We start from the raw sequence: 24213 nt of genomic DNA, 5'->3' as shown, positions 1-24213 counted from the left end.
TTATTAATTTTGTATTTTTTTCTATCTGTCATTCTTTGGTGGAAAACAAGATGGTTTGATTATGAGTTCAGAACATTCAGTCAACTTATTTGTGGATGAAAACATCCATGCGCTTCTCTTACTTCAATCAGACCAAAGGTACAAACATGTTTCATGACTAAATATATATGGTTCATGACTGAACTGAGCATATATTTCAGGTCCCTTCGGATAGACGTGCATACTTATCTGCACTCCACATAGGCTGCAGTTTCATAGTCGTCAATGAAACTAAAATTAGAAAACACAGCTATAAGGTTACATTCCATTTACAGTGCAGAGAGACAGACGGCCCATAAATGTAGAGAAGCGGAGACAATGTAGGCATCACAAATGTCTTTTTAGACTTTCATTTTCTCTGCAGAGAAGGTAAAAGAAAGGATGCAATGTTTGGAAACCATAAACTGAGTTTACAATTTCATCTAATCTACATGCAACACACCACTATGTACTTCTGCAATTCATAAATTGTTATTCAGACACATCTGTATTATACAGAAATCACAGTCAACTAAAACTACCGAAAAGGCTGCTTTACTGTGGGCATCTAAAAAAACACTTCTGATATAGCAGAGATTCCTAAGTTAAGGACCTTAGATCACAAGGCCTCATTACATGTTTACATGAGATAAATCAGAAGAATGAGGCTTATAAAAAGAGTGACTTTCAGGCCGAGTGCAAGGTTAAAGGTCACTGAAAGCTCTGGCAGATCAAAATGCTGTGTCAAAAGAGAAGTGTGTGTGGGGGCAGTTCTGTGCACATTTAATGCTTTTAAATCCTAAGAGGTTTATTAGAAAAGGAAGGGAGTGAACTTTTTCTGGAGTCTGACTAGAGGAATTATGTGTCTCTGTGTGTTTTTTCTGTATCTAAAGATTTGTTTAAATAAAACTCTAATGTTTATTGGGTTGTTCCACCATCATACAGGTTTCAGGCATCCAATCTGTTTTAACAATAAGGTGGAAAGTCTTTAGTGGAAGCTTCAGTGAACTTCCAAGGGCTGAGTCAAAAATACATGATTTAATGGATCTGTTAAATGGATGCACATGGTTTTTCATTTTCAAAAATAAATATGCATTTAAAAACAATATAAAACTGATCTACTAAAAAGAAGAAGAAGAAAAAAAAAACAGTACGTATTTCCCGATGAATGGGTTTCATGAAAACTCACACATAATAATTTACACCTACATCAAGCATTCCAAAAATGCAAGTTTTTATATAACAGTGCCTTTACTATATAGTAGACGAAAACAAATATGTTAAATAAGTAGTATGCCCTAATTTGCAGTTTCCATCAAACACTAGGCATAACATATATATCCATTTGATAGTCACTTTACTTTCCCATAAGCCCATGGGAGAAAAGTTGTTATAATCCTAAATGGCACTGAACATGTGGCTGATGCCATAGGTCACATGTCAATACCACACACACATGCATTCTTATAAAATGTAGTTTATTAACACTCACTAAGTAAATTCCTCATCAAATGCAGTACATAGGCCTACTCTAGGCTGTGTCACGTCACTCACTTCACTCTAAGCAGTACGCGATTTGGGAAGCAGTTGCTCCACTCACATACGCCATTCCAGATTAGCTTTCAGTCTGTGTGCTGCTTGATTTTTTAAACTGTTTTTTTTAAAGTGCTTGCACTTACATATAATAGGATTTAGCAAATATTAAGCATATTTGGCATGCTGTCTTAAAGGAGGGCCCCGAGCTCGGAATATAACGCGAACCCAGCATCCCTAGTATGAGATGAGAATAGTTTAAGAGTGAGGCGTTGGGGTGGAGGAGGGATGCCAGAAAACTGTCCTGGGACAGTGGTGAGTTGGCTGTGTGTGTATATATATATATATATATATATATATATATACATATATATATAATATATATATATATATATATATATATATATACATATACATATAATGCTAATTAATTGATCAACTAGACGAGCTCTACCTGTGCTGCATTGGTTGATTATCTGATCTGCTCCTCCCGAACCTTATTAATAAAACATAATTTTGTGTTGCTATAAACTAGAGATTACTAGCCAATTGCCTGAAACACAAGTTCCTGGTTATCATGTTTACTAAGCAGATGTATAAAAACACTATCACACTGTATTGAACATCAGCACTGCTGTGATTACCTGCTGCGGCCTTATGATACTGCTTTAACAATTTCCAATTCTCTCCATACAAAACCCCATTTGTCTTTAAACACGAGGCTCAATAGGTGCACCGTGAAAAATGCAAGTACACATATACACGTAGTATTCTCCAGAAGCTCTTAGAATATGGGAAATGGTGGCTTTCCCCTCCCCTCTTCACCATCGCTTTCTCTCGAATGAGACCGAGCTGAGAGACTGCACATGCTGACATCAGCAAGCCTCGGCGCGCCACAGCGCCGCCCGTTACCGTCACACAGCACCGCTCACCTCGCGCCCTTAACGTGCGTAACACACCGAACACACACACCAGAAATAGACTCGATTCATCTTGCCACAGAAATAACTTGACAATTAAAGGCCTGGAAATATTCTACTAATGAAACGTCCGCGACCTAATCATGCGCTCGCTCGTGTTTTTCTTCATAGCTATCATTAAACCAGCGTCAATGTGATTCGTGTTTTAAGACATTTTCAGGTGACCTTACAACATGCCACACTCAAGCGCACTATACCTGCAGCCGGAGGCCCCAGGGTATTCACTGAGGGGGGTTTTAAAGGATATGGCCATTCGGTGATCTTTTTGGCGTATTTTCTCACGAAGTTGTCCTCACTGAAGATGAATAGAGATCGGTTGACAGTGAAGCAGTTTTGCCGCACCGGTATAGGGTTGTACAGGGCCATAGTTCTGGCTCGCTGGGCCATTGACTGCTTGTACACTCTCTGGTGGGCACCTGGCGGGCCCCCCTGCCTGCTGCCGCCGCGGCCGGGGCCCCCTTGAGCGTGTCCCGGTCCTCCGCCATACCTGGACGGCACCTCATCTCCGAACCGAGCCATTCTATAAACACCAAATGCCAGTCTTCACGAAGCAGGAAAAAAGGGGGCGAATATTCAACGCGACCACACCACATTACATCCCATCCGCTTCAAAACTTAATACGTGTATAACTGGAGTACACATTAGTCTTCATGGCCTTTATATGCGATGTTACGCTCCAGGAGCTTGATGGTTAGATTTTAAGCAAACGAAAAAGAAAACGAAGAAAAAACAAAACAAAACAAAAAACAAACAAAAAAATCGAACAAAAAAAGCGTGCCTTGTATTTTGTAGTTCACAGGTTCGTTGCCCACTTCAACACACAAAATGGTCCATCATCACCTCATTTTATGTCCACAATCAACATATTTCCACGGCCATGCAAATCTTGGCTAAATCTCTCGTTTTCTGTGGCTCCATCCTCATATTTTCCAGAACTGTCTCTCATCCGCGCTTTTCCTTGAACATTCAGGTTGCAATTATCATAGCTACAATCATTTACACGATCTAGGTGTGATGGCTAACCAAGTGAACAAAAATGGAAACATTTAAAACAATTGTCTGAGTTCAGTTTTAATTGTAAATTCTGATGATTACAGTATCCATATATATTTAAAACGGGGGGGGGAAATAGGATAAAAATGATTATTTATTTATTTCACAACATCCGCAATATTTGGCACGGTGTAGCTATAATCTGCCTTCGGTCACCTCGCGCTCACGTTTACTCGCATGTATTTGCATCTCAGCTACAGAGAGATGTGCGATATCCGATGTTAATTCCGTTTTCCTCTTCTTCACGACACAGGTAATTACTCGGATGCAAAAACAGATCATTACAAGTATCGATTTTTTTAGTTGTTGTTGTTTTTTTCCTCACTGGTAAGGTGTCATCCTTTTCGCCAGAGCCGTCACTGGCATTTCAGAGCAAAAGAACCAATCCAACCGTCATAAAATCCAATGAAGGGACACAGTGACAGAAAGTAGAAGCATCAGTCGCGAGGGGACAACGGCGACATCTCAGGGTTCCCATAGCCGCTTGTGTTCCCCTGCACTGGGCTCTGGGCCGCGTTGGATCTGTTCATCTTCCCCGAGTGTGAGCGCAATCCGTTCGTGAGAACACTCGGATCACTCTATTCCTTATTTCTGCCAATGTTGAGCTGTCTGTTAGCCTCGTTACTCTCCGTCAAGTGCCCCTGAGGAAAAAAAAGGGGGGGAGGAGGCAGTTGAGGACGAGTGTGGGGTGGGGGCTCGCAGGATATCAGCTTGTGAAACACAAGCCGAATGAAACAGTTAGCTCCGATCAGCTGGCAAGCTAAGCTATAATGAGCCACTGATCAATTCAGCACTCTGGCCAGTTCTTCTTGCAGCACATGACGCACGGCGCACGCACCCCACTGACAAATTTGTTCTTCTGACTCCGGTCTGTACCTGTACCGACTGTTGAGTCTCCACCGAATGCGTTCTCAGCCTCAGCACACTTGCCTTTGACGCATGAAAATATCTTCGGCTTGTTCACACGACACTGAGGGGTTGTGCAGTTTTAGAGATAACGGAACGTAACAAGCTGACAGCGCGTTGTCAGGTTATGGACTGTTTGTGCCAGTGGTCGGGATGTGAGCGCTGGGAGACAGCTGCGCATTCGAACGCGCGTCTCTCGGGAACGGCTCCGCTTTGCGGGGGCACGCAGCGCGAGGTGCGACAGGCTAGTCTAAGACGCAGATATTTCGGAATTAATAGGAAATAAATTAAACGGAAATAATTAAAGGGGTCATATGACGTTGCTAAAAAGAATATTATTGTATGTATTTGGTATTATTAAATGTGTTTATGCGGTTTAAGGTAAAAAAAAAACATCTTAATTTCCTCATACTGTACATTATTGTTTCTCCTCTATGCCCTGCCTTTCTGAAACGCGTCGTTTTTTTACAAAGCTCATCGGTCTGAATTCACATCTCGCACACTTCAATGAACTTTGAATGGAACATATAAAGTAGGCTACGCTCGCTTCGAAGTGGAATCATGGCGGGATATCCTGTGATGTCCACTTCGCAGGGTACTTACGTTAGAATAGAACAAATGTCTGAAGCCATAAGAGAAACATACAAAATGTGTAGAGCAGGGGGGCGCGAGGACTAGAATTGAGAACCGCTGCTCTACACTGCTCATAACCGGCGTTTGAATCATCAGTGGCAAATCCTTTTCATATGTAAAGTACTTACAGACTGTGAGTCAGAACAGCCGGCATTATAGTCTTTTCTCCCAGGATCAGAAAACAGTCCTCCATAGCTGCACACTAAATATTTGGGTTGAACTGTTCTGGAACAGTGTTGTAAATGCAACTTAACCACTGATTTCTAGTTGTGTCCTCTTTTTGAAGGCCAAACAAAGTATTTTCGCCTTTACAAAGAAACAGCATCTCCACAACATGGCACCGGTGGGAACAGCAAGAATCAAAGTTAAGCCTTCTTCCTTTGCGTGAACATTTGGGCGGTGTAATGCAAATCTTCCCATACTGTGATGTAGACATGTGGGGGCTGTGTCAAGGAGGCATTTTAGGGGGGTGTGGTTGACTCTTAACTTTGATAAAGAATATCTCTTTGGGTTTGAGATTTTAGTCTTTGCAACTTTACAGATCTTCTTTATACACCAAGAGCTTGTAACACTCCAAAGAGAAAGGAAAAATTTAAAATCGCATCATATGACCCCTTTAAACTCTCCCTCTCCTCCATCCCACCCATTTTTTCAACAATAGTGGGAAAAAAAGCTAGTTTACGGTAAAGAAAAAATGGCACCTGTGAAATTTAAGCTACTTAAATGCTGTAAAAAATACAGTAATGATGTTACAAGTAATAAACAATCGGGCCTGGCATTTTGATGGCTGTATATTTTGTTTAGTTCAAACTGTAGGTCTATGTGGTTGACGCATGGAATTGGGAAGTGAAAATGGACCAAAAATTGTACATTGTAAAAAAAAAAAAAAAAAAAAAAAAAAACGTGTTTGACGTGCATATAGTATGCAGTTTTCCAGTGCATGATACATAAATTGTTGGCATGCATTTAATAGGCAGTATTCGTGTACACCTGAACCGCATCTACCCCACAACCCTAATCCTAACCATTGCATATCATATGCTCGTCAAAGTTCATTTCTGCATATAAATTGTATGCCAAATTGAAACATTAACTCTTGCTATTGATACATACTTTCATTAGATTGGGTTAACACATCAGCCATGCGACCATGTGATGACTTAGAAAATGGGTTTGAGAGTGAATTAAGCAAGGGCAATATGCTTTAGGATGCAGTTGTTTTGCCGCGAATGGCAAAAATCAGTAGACCCATGCGACCTTAACAGTGCCCACCTATCTGATATCACAGGAAGCAGTAAGCAGAGGAGGATATACAGAAGGGTAAAACGAGGCTAAAGGCACCCCAGGGTAAAAGGCACCATTGATATTATTTTCATCTAAACCACTAGATGGCACAAAAATGTGGCATAGCACTTTCCAAACATCCGCTTTTCAAGATGCATGTATATATTTGTCTGATCTTTGACGCAATCGTGCGCAACAGTGCAAAGTTGATTCTGTGCTTACTTGATCTAATATAACCACTAGTATATATATATATATATATATATATATATATATATATATATATATATATATATGTTGTAGATTTAAGTAGCAAATGAGAATCGCTAAAATTAATGCATATATTTTGAGACAAAGGTCTTCTTTATGATTTTCAGTTTTAATATAATTAAAGCAACAGTTTTTAAATTAAGAAAGAATATGTAAAAGTATGGTATTTGGGGTAAAAAGTGCCCCTGCTGTTGGGGCTAAGGCGCACAGTATTTAACATGATAATTAATAGATGGCTGACTTTTCCATTTGTTGACATGACATGGTTAGATTCAGATGGTAAATATCATACATTATGTTGGGTGTCCATCTTAAAGATAATCACCATGTTTAGAATGAAACCATCATATTTAAAAAAAAAATGGTATTAATCATATCATATAATGAAATATAATTTGTTGTTACTACTGTAAATATAGGCTATATTCAATTATTATTGGATCTCCTTCAATACTTTCAGAATCTTTACTTATTAAAAATGATTTTGTTTCTGTATTTTAAAATATATTTTTTATATTAACATTTTAATGATAGTATATTTTTTGAAAAATTAATTCTTTTATTTTTCAAAATAAGCAAAAACAGTTCAAATTTGCTAAAATGATTGTTTTGAACAAATATTAACTTAAAAAAATGAAGTATTTGTATCAATACAGTGTGCCTTTTACCCCATGCTGGTGAGCCTTTTGGTTGCCCCCTGCCACCTCATACATTTATAAGAATTTTAAACAAGATAAATAACTTGAATTATTTATTTTCACACAAAAATGTTGCTCCATTAATGTTCAATACAATGTAAATTTTTTCTGCAATTATACATTTTAGGCGCAGTGAAGAGCACATTTTTTTCTTAAGGTGGGCCTTTAGCCCCATTGTACCTTACTGGTCCTCCTAATGCCCCATCCCATCCCAATGTCTAAAACAAGTGGACACAGTCTTGGTACGGCAGACAGTGCCTCTCTCCCATGTGTAGTTTTAATCAGTTATATCACTGCTTGCCCACCTTACTGCTAAAAACTCCCCCTGAAACAAATCAAGAAATAGGCTACCACAATATCACATGGCCTGCTACTGCTGTGAAAAGAATTATGTGAACTTGAGGGGAAAATTTTTTGTCTGGATCTCTGCTCATCCCTTGATCTTGTGCAGCAAGCTGTTCACTATCTGAACCAGTACGCGTGTGATCAACCGAATGTGATGCGTTTAGCGTCAGTCCGGAAGAGCCCGGGGTCAAGAGCTCAAACAGGCACCAGCCTCCAGCCTCAAGGCTTCAGTCAACAGATCAACAGCGGCTGACAGGCGACTTTCTCCTGTAGCCTTTGTCTGAATGAACAGTCAGACTAAGCGACAGTCAATTGAGTGTAGAGAGCACACTGCATCATACATAATGGCTTTTATCGGTAATATCTGAGTAATTTTAGAGCTGCATCCTGTTTAAGTTTGTGATTATGAATCTATAATAAAGTGATACTGCAGCTGTATATTTTTCCTTTTAAAGCACCTCAGCGTAGTTGCGATGATTACTTCCTAAGACGCATGTGAAATCTGTTCGAAAGTGTTTATTTTGCACAAGGTAAAAATAAGCGTTCTGAGTGAGCAATTTATAATATAACTTTTGTTGTTATTGAAACACTATTTGAAACACAATTGAAACGTAAATAATAGCCTAAATCTATTACAGCTAAATCTGTTTGGCATTTGTGCTATTTAAACCACCCTCAGCCTTTGGTTTGCATTAATGAAACTTCAAACCCTCAAACAAAGTGTGATCTTTTAGCTCAGTTAGGCAAGAGCACCAATCTAAGGACAGCCACGAAAGGCAGCTGTCCATGGTTCTGAAACACTGCACATAGCATTAGATCTAAATAAAAATAAAATATACCTAAATGAAATATAAAACAAATGATGATAAACAAAATAATTAAAAACATAAACATGTAACAGGTACAGTGTAGACATCTTTAAGTACTTGCAGAGCATTTGCTTCATGTAAAGGCACTTTGGTTTCTACATTAACATAAACTTATATTCCAAACAAATACCAATTCTAAACAAAAGTCGTGGTGTATTTGCAACAATTTCTTACCCTAATTTTATTAAGTAATTATCACTAATGCCAGCCAAGTATTAGTCTACAGTTATTGTTGCAGATCAATGTGTGGACAGATCATAACCTGCTTATGTGCAATGTGCTGGTTTCATGATTTGTAGAATTATCTTTCAATTATTCCAAGTGAACAAACTTGAGAAGTGGTGAGTCAGAGCTCTAAACTGTGGCCTAAATTCATTAATCAAACTACGAACAGAGGGGGAAAAAACAAAACAAGCTAATTAAACGCTATATAAAGAATACATCTTCACAGTAAAGTAATCGAACACCCACAAACAGAAAACAAACCGAGACTCATTATCTTTCAAAATCAAAACCGCCAATTTAGTGACTGTCCTACACAGTCTAGCAGCTCCTACCCCATAAAAACCCTGATCAAGACAAATCCTGCTCATCATCCTGACAGCTGCCTCTGTACAAGGATTTTGCACAGCTGTGATATTAAATTGCTAAAAGACATTTAAAACATTCATTATTTTAAACAACACAATTGAAGGGCTTTGCTTAGCGTTACTAGGACCAGCAAACATTTTTTGGCCATTTAGAAGATAATGAATGTATAAAGAGTGTATATGTTCATCTGATTAAGTTATTTGTGTGTTACCACTAATCTTCTTAATGAAGAGTTTCTGTATATTGTGCATGTTTACGTATTGATTATGAATGCAGTCTCAGTGGTGGGGCTGTATGCTGTGATGTGTGCTGAAGTCCTGTTGTGTCAGCCTTGTCACACAGTTGGGGTTCACAAGGCGATTGCTTTTGAATGCCAGAGCTCTCTCCTGCTGCCAAGCAGAAACATCCCTCCGTTAGTGCATTATTAAAGCATGCCACACTAATCTAACACAGCAGCACACAGAAAGCATGCACAGCCAGCCAAAGAAAGAGAGAAGTCAATAAGATGTCTCACTACACTGCTCTACAAAGGCAAAACGAGCTGCACATTTTGCCCAAATTGAGTTATGAGTAAATTCCGGTCTCTTAGATTTGTCCTGTGACATATGAGTTTGGCTCAGCTATGCTCAGATTCAGAGAAAACGTTGTGTGAGAATTGGCATCAAATCAATCAAAATTAAATTGAGTGCTCAGTGCACCCATAAAACCGTCACATGTAAATCTCGCAAAACAAATGCAACAGCATAATGCATCAGTTTGAATGTGTGCATTCAGTAACTGCATATAATGGTGATAAAGAGATGGTAAAAATGTGAACCTATGCACACAGTGCCAATCAAGAATTCTGAAGTAATGCTGCTGTGTATTTGCAGCAGAAGCTAAACTCAGTGACTCATAAAATTGAATAATTCATAAACAGCATGTATACCAGGTTCTCTGCTCCTTATTTAACCTTATCTTCCAGATATAAATCCTACTGGTCAGTGGAAAGGGCCACATCGCAACGTATCACCCCTCGGTATGTAAGTGTGTCAGATGCAATAAACACGCACTAGAGAAAATAAGAGAGTTGAACACACGATTTCTTTGTGTGTTTATGAGCTTCTTTAGAGGCTCATTTATGATTAATATTTTATACAATTAAAATGAAAACACGAATAATATACACTTTTTGGCACAGGTAAGAGACAAAGATGAATATGTAGCTGTGATATGGAGACTGTGGGAGAGCGTAAAGTAGGCCATCGTCCTCTGAGCGGAGTGTTTTATTTGGGGAAGAGCCTGATGTAGGTACAATACATTTTTAAACAGTGTAGAATTATTAAAAGCCCCAATGCCTGACAAAACATCCATTCAACTCTTTTCAGTGCTCTTAACCCTTCTACTAACATATAGACAGTCTCATTAACTGCACCAATAGGAGATTAGCAAAAGGACCATTTCTGGATAAACATGTTAACGTTTTCACAATCTGTCAGAAACAATTTTACAATTAATGTGTCACTGTTGCATGAAATAAACAGCAAAAACCATACAATTATCAAAAAGGCCAGTGATAGACAGAAATTTGGAATGTCTTTGTTGATCTGTTTACAGCACTTGAACACTGACTCAAAGTGCTTGTAAACGGCTCCAAACATCCTTAAGTAGTAAGTAGGCCAGCATCTTCACAAAGGGACAGAACTGTCATCACAATATGCTTTCACTCATCTGTCATACTTTCTTTTCGCTCTGCTTCCCTAACTTGATTCCCAAGCTCAGTGCCTCTTTTCCACTCAAATCCAAGCTTTTCTGCTACATCTGTAATCCCCATCAACTTAAAGAGACAGTTCACCCAAAAATGAAAATTCTCGTTCCAGTCTATATGACTTTAATTCTTGTGTGGTTCTTCTGAGAAATTCCGTTGTGTTTTTTTTAGTCAGTAACTAAAAAAACTCTGTAGAACTCTCTCTGCGCCCTCTCCATGCCCTGTACTTCTCCAGGAAATCAAACTCATTTATGAGCCTATATTTAAATTACAATCAATTGAGCAATATATAGTCACTTGACAAACAGTCGGAGTCTTGGAGGCTTAAACGATTCCCTGTGTTCTTTAGATCAGCTGCTGTCAATCATGAAACCCATTAAGAAAATGCTCTTGCAGGATGACAGGCTTGGAAGTGAGCTAAATATGTAGCTGTGTTTGTCTGCATGTGTATGTATGTAAATGTTCAGCTGTAGTGTTTGTTTCTCCTTGTGAATTGACCCTTCTTTAGCCCCGCCTTAAGAATGTTGTTGACAATCCTGCCTTAGAACGTCTGCTGTCTACTATTTTTCCAGACAATATTTTGCTTTTTTCAAATGTACATCTATTGAGGTTCTGTTTTTTTTAGTTTAAATACCAAATTATCAAAAATATGGTAAAGCATTGTTTCCCTTGTGTTAACAAATGTGTGCTCTAATGCTATAAGTTGTAATTAGGGTTGCAAAATGGTGGAACATTTCTGGAATTTTTTTCACAACTGTCCAGAAATTTTGGAAAGTTTCCGGAAATTTTCCTCCCCTTTGCAACCCTAATTGTAATTGCTTTCAAATTAGGCTTTCTTGGGTCAATTTGGTCAATTATAATTTGCAGTCCCCGCTGTTTTAAATTATGCTTTTACTAAATTTCACAATTTCTTTTAAAAACAGCAGATAAAACACTTCAACTACATGATTTATTTGAGTCAATGTAACAATAATACCTTTTTACCACCTCATGAGCACATTTTTACTGAATATTACGCTGTTTAACGAATGTCCATTTCATTTCTATAGGATGTTTTGTAACAAGAGCCACCAAAGGGACGGGGCTTAGCAAAGGATAACTTATATTTTTAGAGTGTTCAAATGTAAAACTGACTGTAAATGGGTTGCATCTAAAGTTGCCTCTAAAAGTGATTTAAAGTTTGTAAAGAAATTAAAGAGAATTCCCTCTCTAATATGTAGGAAATTCTGAGCTAATGTATAATGTAAACCAGTACATATCTGCTACAAAAACAGGAAAAAAAAAATTCTGAGGCTAGGTTCTGATTTATTTCAGGCTTTGCCATCTTCTAATCTTTGCTGTATTGGCTATAGTGTGGATATATTGCACATTCCCCAGAGCCATGTATCAGCACTCAATGTCTTACTGCCTGTAAATCTCAGATACTTAAGACTGTTTACTGCCCTCCCACTGCCACAAACAGCACTGCCTGACCATTACAATTACAAATAATTACAATCATTACAGTCTCGCAGCCTAATTGATGAGAGAAACCAGTCAATGTGGTTTTTTTTTTTTTTTTTTTTTTTTTTTTTTGTTTTTGTGTGTGTGATGTTTCTAAAAGAACAGTGACATATTAGTCTGAAAAAAGCACAGTCATTGGAGATGGGTTTAGATTGGATTGTCAAAAGTGTGGATTATAATATATAGCACAGAAATACTGAATAGCTAGCAGGGGGAGGAGAGCGAGAGCTATTTCACATTTAACAAAAACACGCCAATAGAAATTGAGGTTGTGTACTTTATAGATTTAAAACGTGAAATTTGAGCCTAGGGGCAAAATAGGAAGAGACAGCGAAAAATCTGATATTTAGCGTGCTTATGTTTGGAGGAAATCAAAAAAGGATGCGTTTGCCCCCAGAAATAAAAGTTTTTTTATTTTTAGCTTCATCTGTCACAGCAATCAATAGTCATGTGGTGCTCTCTAGTGTTGAAATGCGGAATTGAAATTATATATAATTTATCATCACTAGAGTAGAATGTCGTCTTTACTCACTGGAAACAACAGAGCGCAAATTAAACTTGTTTACCTGTATTTGTAGCTAATGCATCGCCGTTTGTGACATAAATAACACAGTTCTAAAGTTAAACTATTTTGAACTAATTTTAAAAAAATTCTTGTAAACTGCAACTACATTCGTTGAAAGCTGAATATAATGCTAGATTGCTAGGCTGAAGCGATTTGACTCAAATACTGCAAGTCCCAGAAATCTTAGCGAATTCATAATGGCGCCCTGTCAATGACAGTAGTGACACTAGTACGCTGAATATTGTGGATATTTAAGTGCCATCGTGTGTCCTCGACAGAATGACACTACTTATTAGAGTATCGAAACAAGTACAGAGGAACTCTTTCCAAAATCCCTTATTGTATAGGCTTTTATCGGAGAGCTCGGCTTTACGAAAAGGCCCCGAGAGCAAAGAGTGTAAATGGTTGTTCGGGTCGTCTCAGGAGATTTTATCCGTAGTGCGTGGGCATGTTGAAGTTAGACAGAATTTTATCAGCGAGGAAGAGGAGAATGCCCTTTTCAAAGAAGTAGAGACAGGACTTAGAAAAAAGCGATATGAGTTTGACCACTGGGACGATGTAAGTACCATGGAGAAGTGTGTAAACCTAAACACTGCCATCCAGCGTCATTTCATTCATTGCTACTCTCATCGTTTTTATGGTCGTAGCTTTTGTGTAGTCTACTGTTTCTGGAGTTTAGTTCCAACCTACCTGTACTTTCCAAGTGAACCCAATACTTTCTTGAAAACGGTCCTACTATAAGTGAAATAGGTGTGCTGATTCATACTTCTCTCTGAGAAAACTGCGAATAAAGAATTTGAGCGCGAACCGCGTGTGTTAGCCAATCAGAAATCTAGCAGGTGGGCGGGGCTACTTTGTCGCAACAACCAAAGAGAGTGAAGTGTTTGGGAAACCTGTTTGGAAACAGTCGTTTTGTCCTCGTTGGTGCAGCTCATTCCTTGAAAAACAAAACAAACAAACATCCTGATAAAGCTTAATAAAATAGACACAGTTTATTATGTTTTATTATGAAGTGCTAAGTGGGTTTCATGCGTCCCACTACACGTGAACTTAAAGTACAACTAAAATAATTTCCATTGAAATTAAAGATTTGTCTACAATCTACGTCTTGACCTCAGTTTTTCTCCACTTGTTAATAAAAACCAACACTGTTGTTTTAACTAAATAAGGTTGTAAACGTATTTCTAGGGCATTTTATTTGTAAAATTCCTACTGTTAATTATTGACCATAGGCTATTAATGACCTTCACCCCATTTTCCAATTCTTTGGTACATTTCTCTTTCACCACTCAGGCTATTCACGGCTACAGAGAAACAGAGCGCCTGCAGTGGGGAGTTACCTGTGAAAGTATCTTAAGGCGGGTGAGAGCAGTTGCATTTCCTGAAGGCAGTCCACTGCTTGGGCCAATTCATGTTCTGGACCTGGACAAAGAGGGTTTTATCAAACCCCATATTGACAGTGTGAAGGTCTGCCTCTCAGTTATTTGTACAGTATTGATGTTCTCCACACTTAACACTGTTATTTGTACATTATTAATGTTCTCTGTTCTCTTGCCAGTTCTGTGGAAGCACTATTGCAGGACTGAGCCTGTTGTCCGATAGTGTTATGCGATTAGTCCCAGAAAATAAATCCACCGATTGGGTGGACTTGCTTCTGAGTAGGCGCTCACTTTATATATTAAGGTATATACCCAGCATATTTTTTATTTTTTTGATATCTCAAAAAAAAAAACAGTCTGAAGAAGAATATTTTGGTCTATTTTAGAAGACATTCAACATTTGTGAAACACATGTGTTCATATCAACAGGGATGATGCTCGATTTAAATTCACCCATGAAATCTTGAAAGATGAAGAATCCTTTTTCTCAGGACAGAAGGTTCCACGTCATCGCCGCATCTCTGTCATCTGTCGAAACCTGCCTGTTTAAAAGAACTGGACTGACCTTGGCACTTGTCTTGGAAACCCTGTGGCTTTATCATATTACTACCTTTGACTAGAGTTTTCCAGATACACACAAAGGGAACTAAAAATGTACAAATCAGATGCATTTTCCTGGAATAACCACAAAGAAACAACTGCTGGAATTTTTTTTTTTTTTACATTAAGATAACACTCACCTCACTGAAATGTCCAAATACCTGTACTGAATATATGAAGGAAAAAGATTTGATTCATACAATGCATAATGTAAATTAAGTCAGGGAAAAGGATGAAGACAGTTATTGGAACTGCTTCACATTTACAATGTCTATTAATAAATGTTTTTTGCTATTCACTATTGTGGCTTTCTTCTCAAACAATACATTACTGTTGCAAACGATATGCAGTTTAAACAAATGAACACAAACACTGTTATTAATTTCAGAACAAATTTAATGTACTACCAAAGGAGAAATCTTCTGCAAAAGTTTTACTTTTTACAGCAGAAAAAAAAAAAAAAACGCAAACAGACATGATAAGAAATGATTGTGTAATAAAATCCACAGATGTGATGGTATTCTCTGGATGAAGTCCCTCTCTCAAAATTCAGAAGGTTTTCATGAAAAATCATGGTGTTGATATTACCCAGCTTCTCTCTGATATTCAACCTGTCATTAACAGACATAAATGTGGAATTTACAAACACATCTTTCCTATATCCGTTACAATACACAAAAACCTATTCCACTGCTTGCTTCTCAGTTTTCTGTCTTTTTAATCTTTGGACCTCCAGCATTCTCATCTGGAACTCAATTAACAGCACTTAAATACTACTGTTTGCTGAATGGTTGAAAGCAAAATGACAAATTTCAGATCAAGTTGGTAGCCTTGACCCAAATGAGCTGTGCTGCTGCTGGTGATGGGCGCTCAGTTTCACTCTCTCCTCAGCTGGGCTCACTCAGTGAGGTAGAAGTGCATCTTGTCATTGATGTTCTTCCTCTCTGGGTTTAGTCTCTTCAAGATCTGGGCGAGCACATTGACCGTCTGCTCGCTGCTGAGGCCTGTTCGCTTAGTCTGGAACTTCTTCAGCAGGTCTTTAGTGGTCATGGGCTTCCTGATGAGATACCTGCGCACGGCATCCTCTGTCAGCAGCACATCACTAAAGGGAAGAGGCAAAAAATGTTAAACATAATGCAGTTTGTGACTGTGGCAATCCTTGAAGGGATAAAATGGGCAACATGAGCTTTAATGTGCTGAAGAGTTGTGCTGTTTTGAGACATTTGGCATAAACTTTGCATTATGGGTCTAATACACACAGTGTCATAGTGTAACTGGATACAGTACTGTATGGTTTAATGCAAGTTTAACTGGGTCCTCCTTCTCTCAGGGGATAGAGGAAATCAGCTGAAAGCTGGAGAAAAGACCCAGGACCCAGAGATGGGGAGAAGAGTTGGAGAGCTGAGGGTTTAGATAATGTTTAAGAAAGAAAAGGACCTGGAGCTGGGGGTGGATTTCCCTGACACTGGTTGGGGTGTGCTTTTCCCTGAAGAGCTCTGAGGGCTGGGCTCCATCTTTAATCTCTTCGTCGCTGGGGTCTCTGAGCTGGGCACAGTTGTCTGGCGCTTACCTGAGACAAAGAAGCAGATACATGAAGTTAAAACTTTACCTAACCCTTAACAGTGAAGAGAAACAGAGACAAGATGAGATACTAGTCCTTTTAATATAAGTAATGTCACGGCTTATTACATAAATTCTCTCATCATCTACTCACCCTCATGCCATCCTAGATGTATATGACTTTCCTCAGATAAACACAAACAAAGATTTTTTTTTTGGACAAATAATTCATCCATATAATGAAAGTGAATGGGACTCCCAAAATTGATGCTTCAAAAAAAGTCAACATAACAGTCCCCTGTATGTCTGCGCCACTTCTTAAGAGAGTTTGACAACACACTAACCAACTGAGTCATATGCCTTATCCTGTTCACTTCATTTGGTGATCCCATACACCTTGCATTATATGGACTCCATGGATTATATTTCAAAAAATCTTTGTGTTCATCTGAAGAGAGAGTCATACACATATGCGACAGCATGAGGGTGTGTAAATGACAGAATTTTAATTTTTGGCTGGAATATCCCTTCACCTGACAAAAGTTTGATCAATTAAAAAAAATAATCATAACAATGACAAAATTATATACATAAAAAACCTACATATTAATATGCTCCTAAACCCACTTTCTGTAATCTATTTTCATGCCATTTTCTTGCCACAATAACATCATGCAGTAATTTTTTTGTTTGTTTGTTTTGTTTTTTGCTCTGCAAATATTCATGCCATTAATGCAACTGATTTGAGTAACTGTTTAATCAGCTGAGTTTCATGGAGTGTACCTTGCTCCAGTTTGTTGGCAGCGGCACGGAGAGTGTTGGAAGTGGCAGCGCTGTCTATAGAAGGCGTGCCAGGTCGACTTCCTGTTCTTGAACTACCTGCTGAGCCACGAACACCCCCTCGCTTAGGAGGAGTGCGCTTCTTCTGTGAGAGGGGAGACAACAAGAGAGCACTGTACCATATACACATGAAACAACAACTGAATCTTCTCTCTCATACGCTCTCCCACACACACACACACACACACACACACACAAACACACACACACACACACACACACACACAAATATAAACCATTACCACCATGAACAGTGCTGAAGCTGCCTCTCCTTCAATATCACTGTCCTCAGAGCTGTCGGACTCGCCACTGCTGTCTGAAACAACATACACAATGATTTTTTTTCAAAAGGGAAAAAATAAATATAAAAATATAGAGAATGTCAACATTATGGAGGATTTTGGAAGATTAGCACTTAAAAAAAACAAAATACAAAGCATTTATCAATATATTAATTATAAAAGTTGCATTTAAAATAATTCAATATTTATTTTTTTATATATTTATTTTTATATTTGTATTTAAAATAATTCAATACGTTATTTTTGTGTTTATTTTTATTTGTATTTTTATTTTTTTTTTTTTTTTTTTTTTTTTTTTTTTTTTAAATTAATGTTTATTAATTCCTTCATTTTATTTTAATTTTTTAGTGGTATGCCTACTAGTGAAACATGACCAACTCTTTCAAATACAAAGAAAAAATCTTTCTTTTTACCTTTCTTTTTCTTCTTTTCCACCTGCACCGGTGTCTTCTTTCCATCTTCTTCCTCTTCTTCCTCCTTGCCATCTTCTTCATTCTTGTTTTCTTCCTCACTCTCTTCCTCACTCTCCGACATTTCATCAATTCCTGAAAAAAAGCCATTGGAGCTTCATGGAGTTGTCTCAAATCAAGCATCAGAATTAAATGAAATACACTCCTGTAGAAAGGCAAAAACACTTTCAGAGTCACTAACCTTTAGGGACGTCCTCTCCCTTACTGGGCTTGGGCTTCTCTGGCTCTTCTTCTTCAGAACTGGAGCAAAGAAAGAATGATTATGACTAGACTGCAGTAACCATGAAGAGACACTTTGTATAAAAGGCTGTTAGTATTTGGCAAAAGTAACTGTACGTAAAGATTTGTGTAGTCACCTGCTCTCATCAGACATGTAGTCCACCTCCAACCCCTCAAAGTCACCATCATCACTATCCTCGAACCCTTCCAAGTCGCTGCCCTTTTTCTTCTTCTTCTTCTTTCCCTTGCCTTTGGGGCCTTTGTCCTGTTTAGCTTTTGACTTGGCTTCATCATCTGCATTGAAAGAAGGCATTTTGGTAAGAAAGCCCTACATTTGACACTCCTCTCGCTCTCAGAGCCTTTGCTCACCGTCTCCATTGCTGCCGTCACTCTCATCGCTGCTCATTTCCAAATCATCCTCAAGGTCATGTATCCGCAGGTCTCCTCCCCTGCCTCCCTTCTTCTTCTTTTTCTTCCCCCCCTTCTCTCCTTCCTCCTCCTCCTCCTCTCCTTGCTCCTGTTGTCTGAGGCGTCGCTGAAGCATGATACTGAAGTGATTCACCACTTTGTTTCTCCTATATGGAAAAATAAGATGATGAGATGTCGGAGCTTTAGACGTGTTTACAATGATTTGACACCGGCCGCACAAGAGAGTCGTCAGAGCTGTTCTCATGAATGCATCCACTCAACCTGCCCCACTCTTCCTCTGCCTCCTCTGCTGTGAGTGTGCGGTGCTTGGCCTGCGGTGTGAAGTTGTACCAGCTGTGAACGGGAAACGCCTCGAAGGCCCCATCAGCACACTGTGTGAAGATGTAGTAGGAAGCGTTCTCCGTGACTCCACCTTTTTTCAGACCCTTGAATCTGAGTGATAAAGAGGAACAGTAGGGCAGTGATTTAATGAGGTGCCGTCCTTATAAAATGAATGGAACATAAACTCGACACTCAACAAAATGCTGACAGCAATTAAAAATAATCTCTTAAATCCCAATTTAAACTGGTCTTACTGATGATGATTTTAATCATCAAAATGGCTGTCGACTCAATTGAATTCATAAGACTTCAACATTTTAATGTATTAAGACTGTAACAGTAATAGTGCCCTTATTTTTTTTTTTGGGGGGGGGGGGGGGGGGGGGTTCTGTGTTTTATCATTTAATACAAATATATTATCAAAAAAAAAGAGGCAGTAATCAATGAATGCATACATTTTTTTCATAAATCATTTAAAACGTAATCAAATGAAATGTAAAAAAAAAAAAAAATCTTTGATGTCTGGCAAAAAAAAAAAAAAATGCTGCATAACAGAGATTGACTGTTTGAATTAAAACATTAATGGAAAATTGTGTGATATTTCCGTTAACTGTATTACTATTGTTTTATTACATTGAGAAGTACAATCTATTGTACAGTAGGACAGGGTTTCTGTCATATGTTCACGTCAAACCAAACTTTGAGCTTCTGCGTGTATCTGATGATAGGTTTTTATCAAATGCAGTTGTGAAATGCTTTTGAAGTGACTCTCAGAGCAGCTCGAGATGAAGTCTGTGCATTCATATCCACATCATTTTTGACATATGAGTGGACACAGCCACTTTTAACTGTGTGAGGCTTCTTGTGTTATTCACTTCCAGTTACTTTAGCTGTATATAACAGTCTCCATTGCTGCTTGATAACTGGTATTTGTTACCATATTAATTTAATGTATTATCACAGTCATAAACACACTGGTTCGTAATGCAGATAATTTGACCTTATAGTTATTTTCCGTAAGGTGTCCTTGTTACACATTACATGTACTTACTATAATAATAAAAATACATTATGCATAATTACATAAAATTAACCCTAAGCCAAACCCTAATCCTAACCCTAACCCTAACCATATAATAAGTACATGTAGTTAATTAGTATTACTCAGAATTTAAATGTATAGTTACACTGTAACAAGGACATCTTAAAATAAAGTGTAACCTAAGCTGGATAGTTAGAGAGCAGATGCTGAAAACACTGTTAGTGTCATGCTTGCTTGAGTATGTGTCGTAGAAAAATCTGCGTCATTCATTCACACAGAACAACACTTATTGGCTTATTAAGATTTACCGGAAGTATGGGTAGCTAAACTTACTCAAATATAACACAATAAACGTGTCAATAAGACAAAAAGTATAAAAGCAGAAACTTGTACCTTCTCCCTGCCTTGCCATTAACTTTAAGGATCCAGGGCTGGTCCTCCACCTTGAACTCCTTCGTAACGATACCATACTTCTTCCTCCGTGCTTCCTCTCTCTGTTTCTTTCCAAACTCACTGCCTGCTGCCCCGTCCGGAGTCTCCTCCTCACCATATATACGCCTATTACTCATGTCACGCTCCATACGAGCCTAAACATTGCACATATACACAGAGAGAGAGATAGAGAATTAAAGAGAAGACAAATTGAAAAATACAGGGAAGGAAAAATTGCATGCAAGTGTAAGCAGAGGCCATATATAATGACTGTTACCTGAGTCCACGTCGAGCAACTGACTTTATCGCCAGCATTGAAAGCCATTATGTTGTATTTCTTACTGGTGTTTCTGTTGGGCAAAAGACCAGAATTCAGATATTAACCGCTTTCTTTGACAGCACTCTAGAGTCTGTAATTGTATTTCTAATAAAAAGTATAGTTATAAAATAAATAAAATAAAATCTTACTTTGGAACTCGTACAACATACTCCGTTGCGGAGGAACTGCTGCTCCCCTGCAAACAAGAACAATCTCTTGGGCCTGAGAGACAGATAATACTGACAAAATCTGTACAGTATGATGATTGTAATAGATCAAAATTTACACATCTTTTCTAAAATGACTCACAATTTGCATTGTGCCAAATCTGGCTGGTGTTGAACAATCCAATCAACCACAACACAGTAGATGCTGAGGCACTTACCAGGGACGTCATCACTGCAGAGCAAGAAGTCCCGTTAATAACCTGCGAGAACATACAAGAGTATGAACATGCACACTGCATACGTACGACAGAGCACTTTCGCTGCTCTTGTAGTGCTGACATCTAAAAGTTGTGGTTGCAGCATCACATACAACACTGTAAAAAAAAAAAAAAAGGTATACAGTATACAGTGGTTAACTATGTTACTTAACTAATTTATAGAAAAAGTGGATTTCAGATTAACAGCCATTTATAATGATATAGTGTAATATTGATGTGCATTCTAAATGTTCGTCTGTATTTGTTATTGATTTTTCTCCTTTCTAAATAATAATTTAGGTCCCACTCAGTATTTCATGTTCATATATTTATTTTATTTTGGTAAATACTCCCAATGCATTATGGGAAAATAAACCCATTAACGAAAGCCCGGCGTTCTAAATGATTCAAACTTTTAATAAGTCCCAAATAGAATAAATAAAATAATAATAAATCAAAAGACAAGGGAAATGGACATGCTCTATGTATTCTTGTTATGCTGGATTAATGCACCAACAAGGATATTATTCCTGGCTTGAATAGAAGCAAAAACGCGTTAAGCTCGCCGTAAAATATCTATTTGTACTTTGAGGATGTTGATGTATGTGTGAAATAAACTGAACGTAACGTTACCTTCCACCGGCGAACGCTTAACTAGAGACCATCCGATGCTCTACTAAACTTTATAACGCTTAAACTTGTATCACCTCGTCCGGCTGCCTGTCTGTTTCTTATTTGGGTATTCTAGAAAACGAAAGCGTGAATTCACTTTCAAAAATAGATAAATAAAGGTACAGTAACAACTTTAAGGATAAGATAACAGCAGCCCGCACCGTCCACTTCTTCTCTACGCTAGTCATCCGCCTCTTGGAGACTTACTGCCACCTGCTGCACCGAAGCGAACACTGCAGTGAGTGCAGTACCAACAGTGCTTGAACTAACAGCGGTTTCTTGTAGTTTGTGTTCATTATTTATGTAGGCTAAATCTAAATAATCTCAAAGAGAAAAAAATAAACACACCACACACTTACTTTGGCTTTTGGCTATATATATATATATATATACAGTATATACATATATACAGTACAGGTCAAAAGTTTGGAAACATTACTATTTTTTATGTTTTTGAAAGAAGTCTCTTCTGCTCATCAAGCCTGCATTTATTTGATCAAAAATACAGAAAAAACAGTAATATTGTGAAATATTATTACAACTTAAAATAATAGTTTTCTATTTGAATATACTTTAAAAAAAATAATTTATTCCTGTGATGCAAAGCTGAATTTTCAGCATCATTACTCCAGCCTTCAGTGTCACATGTAACATCCAGCTCTATCACATGATCATTTAGAAATCATTCTAATATTCTGATTTATTATGAGTGTTGGAAACAGTTCTGCTGTCTAATATATTTGATGAATAAAAGGTTAAAAAGAACTGCATTTATTCAAAATAAAAAATAAAAAATTCTAATAATATATATTCTAATAATATATTTTCTATACTATCACTTTTTATCAATTTAACACATCCTTGCTGAATAAAAGTATTGATTTTATTTAAAAAAAAAGAAAGAAAAAAAAAATTACTGACCCCAAATTACTGACCAGTAGTGTATATTGTTATTACAAAATATTTATATTTTAAAAACATAGCTTATTTATTTATCTATCTATCTATTTATTTATTTATTTATTTATTTATTTATTTATTTATTTATTTATTTATTTATTTATTTATTTATTTTTACTTTTTATTCATCAAAGTATCCTAAAAAAAGTATCAATGTGTAAATATTAAGCAGCAGAACTGTTTCCAACTTTGATAATGAATCATCAGATTAGAATGATTTCTAAAGGATCATGTGATAATGATCCTAAAAATTCAGCTTTGCATCACAGAAATAAATGATAATTTAAAGTATAATAAATTTAAAAACAATTATTTTAAATTGTAATAATATATCACAATATTACATTTTTTTCTGTATTTTTTGATCAAATAAATGCAGGCTTGATGAGCAGAAGAAACTTCTTTTAAAAACATTAAAACTAGTAATGTTTCCAAACTTTTGACCTGTAATGTTTATGTGTGTATATGTAGTTAGATAGATAGATAGATAGATAGATAGATAGATAGATAGATAGATAGATAGAAACAGCTAAAAACACATCTCTTCCATCTTTTTTGACCCTCTAACTCGACTCTCTATTCTAATTCTATTTTATCTGTTTGTTTTCTTTATATATATATAAGTGTGTGTGTGTGTGTGTGTGTGTGTGTATATATATAAATAAATATATATATATATATATATATAAAACACATTGCTATGTGTAGGCTACTGCTTGCATAATATTGCTCCTTTGTTGGTTTTGATTACTTCTATTGTCCTCATTTGTAAGTCGCTTTGGATAAAAGCATCTGCTAAATTACTAAATGTAAATGTAATATTCCCGCGTCCCTTGGATTGATTTTTTATTTGTTTCTTTGTTTTCTATGAAGCAATAACACTGGCCTGGAAACTTAGCCATCATCCCAGACTTTCAGTCTTAACCTATGAAAATCATCATATCATATGAAAATCATTTTAAACAGCAATCATCTAAACAATGAGTGAAATTAAAATCAACCATTTGTTATGTTTTAAGAATTTCCAACATTTGTGTTGTGTATAATTTAATATTTAAGCTGTAAGAAATTTTGTCAAATTATTCAAATAGTTTAAAAAATATTATTTCAACAATATAGCTTGACTAAAATTCTGGCTGTGAAATTAGCCAAAGCAAGACAATGGAGTTGGCTATTTTATTCAAAAACACAAACAATACATAATTTGAGATAACTTTCAGGAATAATTCGAAAAAAAAAAGACAAAAT

The 24213-nt window shown here is 37.1% G+C and overlaps 3 protein-coding genes across 7 annotated transcripts in view; 1 reads left to right on the top strand and 2 right to left on the bottom strand.

The window, feature by feature from the left end:
* The window catches only part of LOC109045151 (voltage-dependent P/Q-type calcium channel subunit alpha-1A-like), a 100479-nt gene extending 95791 nt beyond the window's left edge, over window positions 1–4688 (bottom strand). Inside the window, 1 exon segment of the mRNA XM_042720201.1 lies at window positions 2779–4688. Within this exon segment, the coding sequence (XP_042576135.1) occupies window positions 2779–3050 (272 nt within the window). The 5' untranslated portion in view covers window positions 3051–4688.
* An 8447-nt stretch (window positions 4689–13135) lies between these two features.
* On the top strand, window positions 13136–15273 carry alkbh7 (alkB homolog 7). The gene is made up of 4 exons (XM_019074568.2): window positions 13136–13554; window positions 14290–14463; window positions 14555–14679; window positions 14805–15273. The coding sequence occupies exons 1-4, from the start codon at window positions 13276–13278 to the stop codon at window positions 14923–14925; spliced, it is 699 nt and encodes a 232-aa protein (XP_018930113.1). The 5' UTR covers window positions 13136–13275; the 3' UTR covers window positions 14926–15273.
* Window positions 15274–15353: 80 nt separating this feature from the next.
* On the bottom strand, window positions 15354–22198 carry gtf2f1 (general transcription factor IIF, polypeptide 1). Of its 5 annotated transcripts, none has more exons than XM_042720196.1 (15): window positions 21967–22198; window positions 21382–21450; window positions 21295–21308; window positions 21059–21105; window positions 20868–20940; window positions 20552–20745; window positions 19057–19227; window positions 18736–18941; window positions 18504–18660; window positions 18329–18387; window positions 18091–18222; window positions 17621–17691; window positions 17319–17460; window positions 16413–16545; window positions 15354–16077 (listed from the first exon to the last, which is right to left on the bottom strand). In XM_042720196.1, the coding sequence occupies exons 2-15, from the start codon at window positions 21437–21439 to the stop codon at window positions 15873–15875; spliced, it is 1662 nt and encodes a 553-aa protein (XP_042576130.1). In that variant the 5' UTR covers window positions 21440–21450; window positions 21967–22198; the 3' UTR covers window positions 15354–15872. The 5 variants fall into 5 exon arrangements, with proteins under 5 accessions (XP_042576130.1, XP_042576132.1, XP_042576129.1 ...); XM_042720198.1 differs by lacking the exon at window positions 21382–21450 and having other exon boundaries at window positions 21295–21336; window positions 21967–22077; window positions 22167–22182; XM_042720195.1 differs by having other exon boundaries at window positions 21295–21450; window positions 21967–22197.
* Window positions 22199–24213: the final 2015 nt, after the last annotated feature.

The sequence above is a fragment of the Cyprinus carpio genome, chromosome B3, assembly GCF_018340385.1.
Source record: "Cyprinus carpio isolate SPL01 chromosome B3, ASM1834038v1, whole genome shotgun sequence".
NCBI classification, from domain to species: domain Eukaryota; kingdom Metazoa; phylum Chordata; class Actinopteri; order Cypriniformes; family Cyprinidae; genus Cyprinus; species Cyprinus carpio.
Note: the sequence above shows the minus strand (reverse complement) of the source record. Positions and strands in the feature narration are given on the sequence as shown.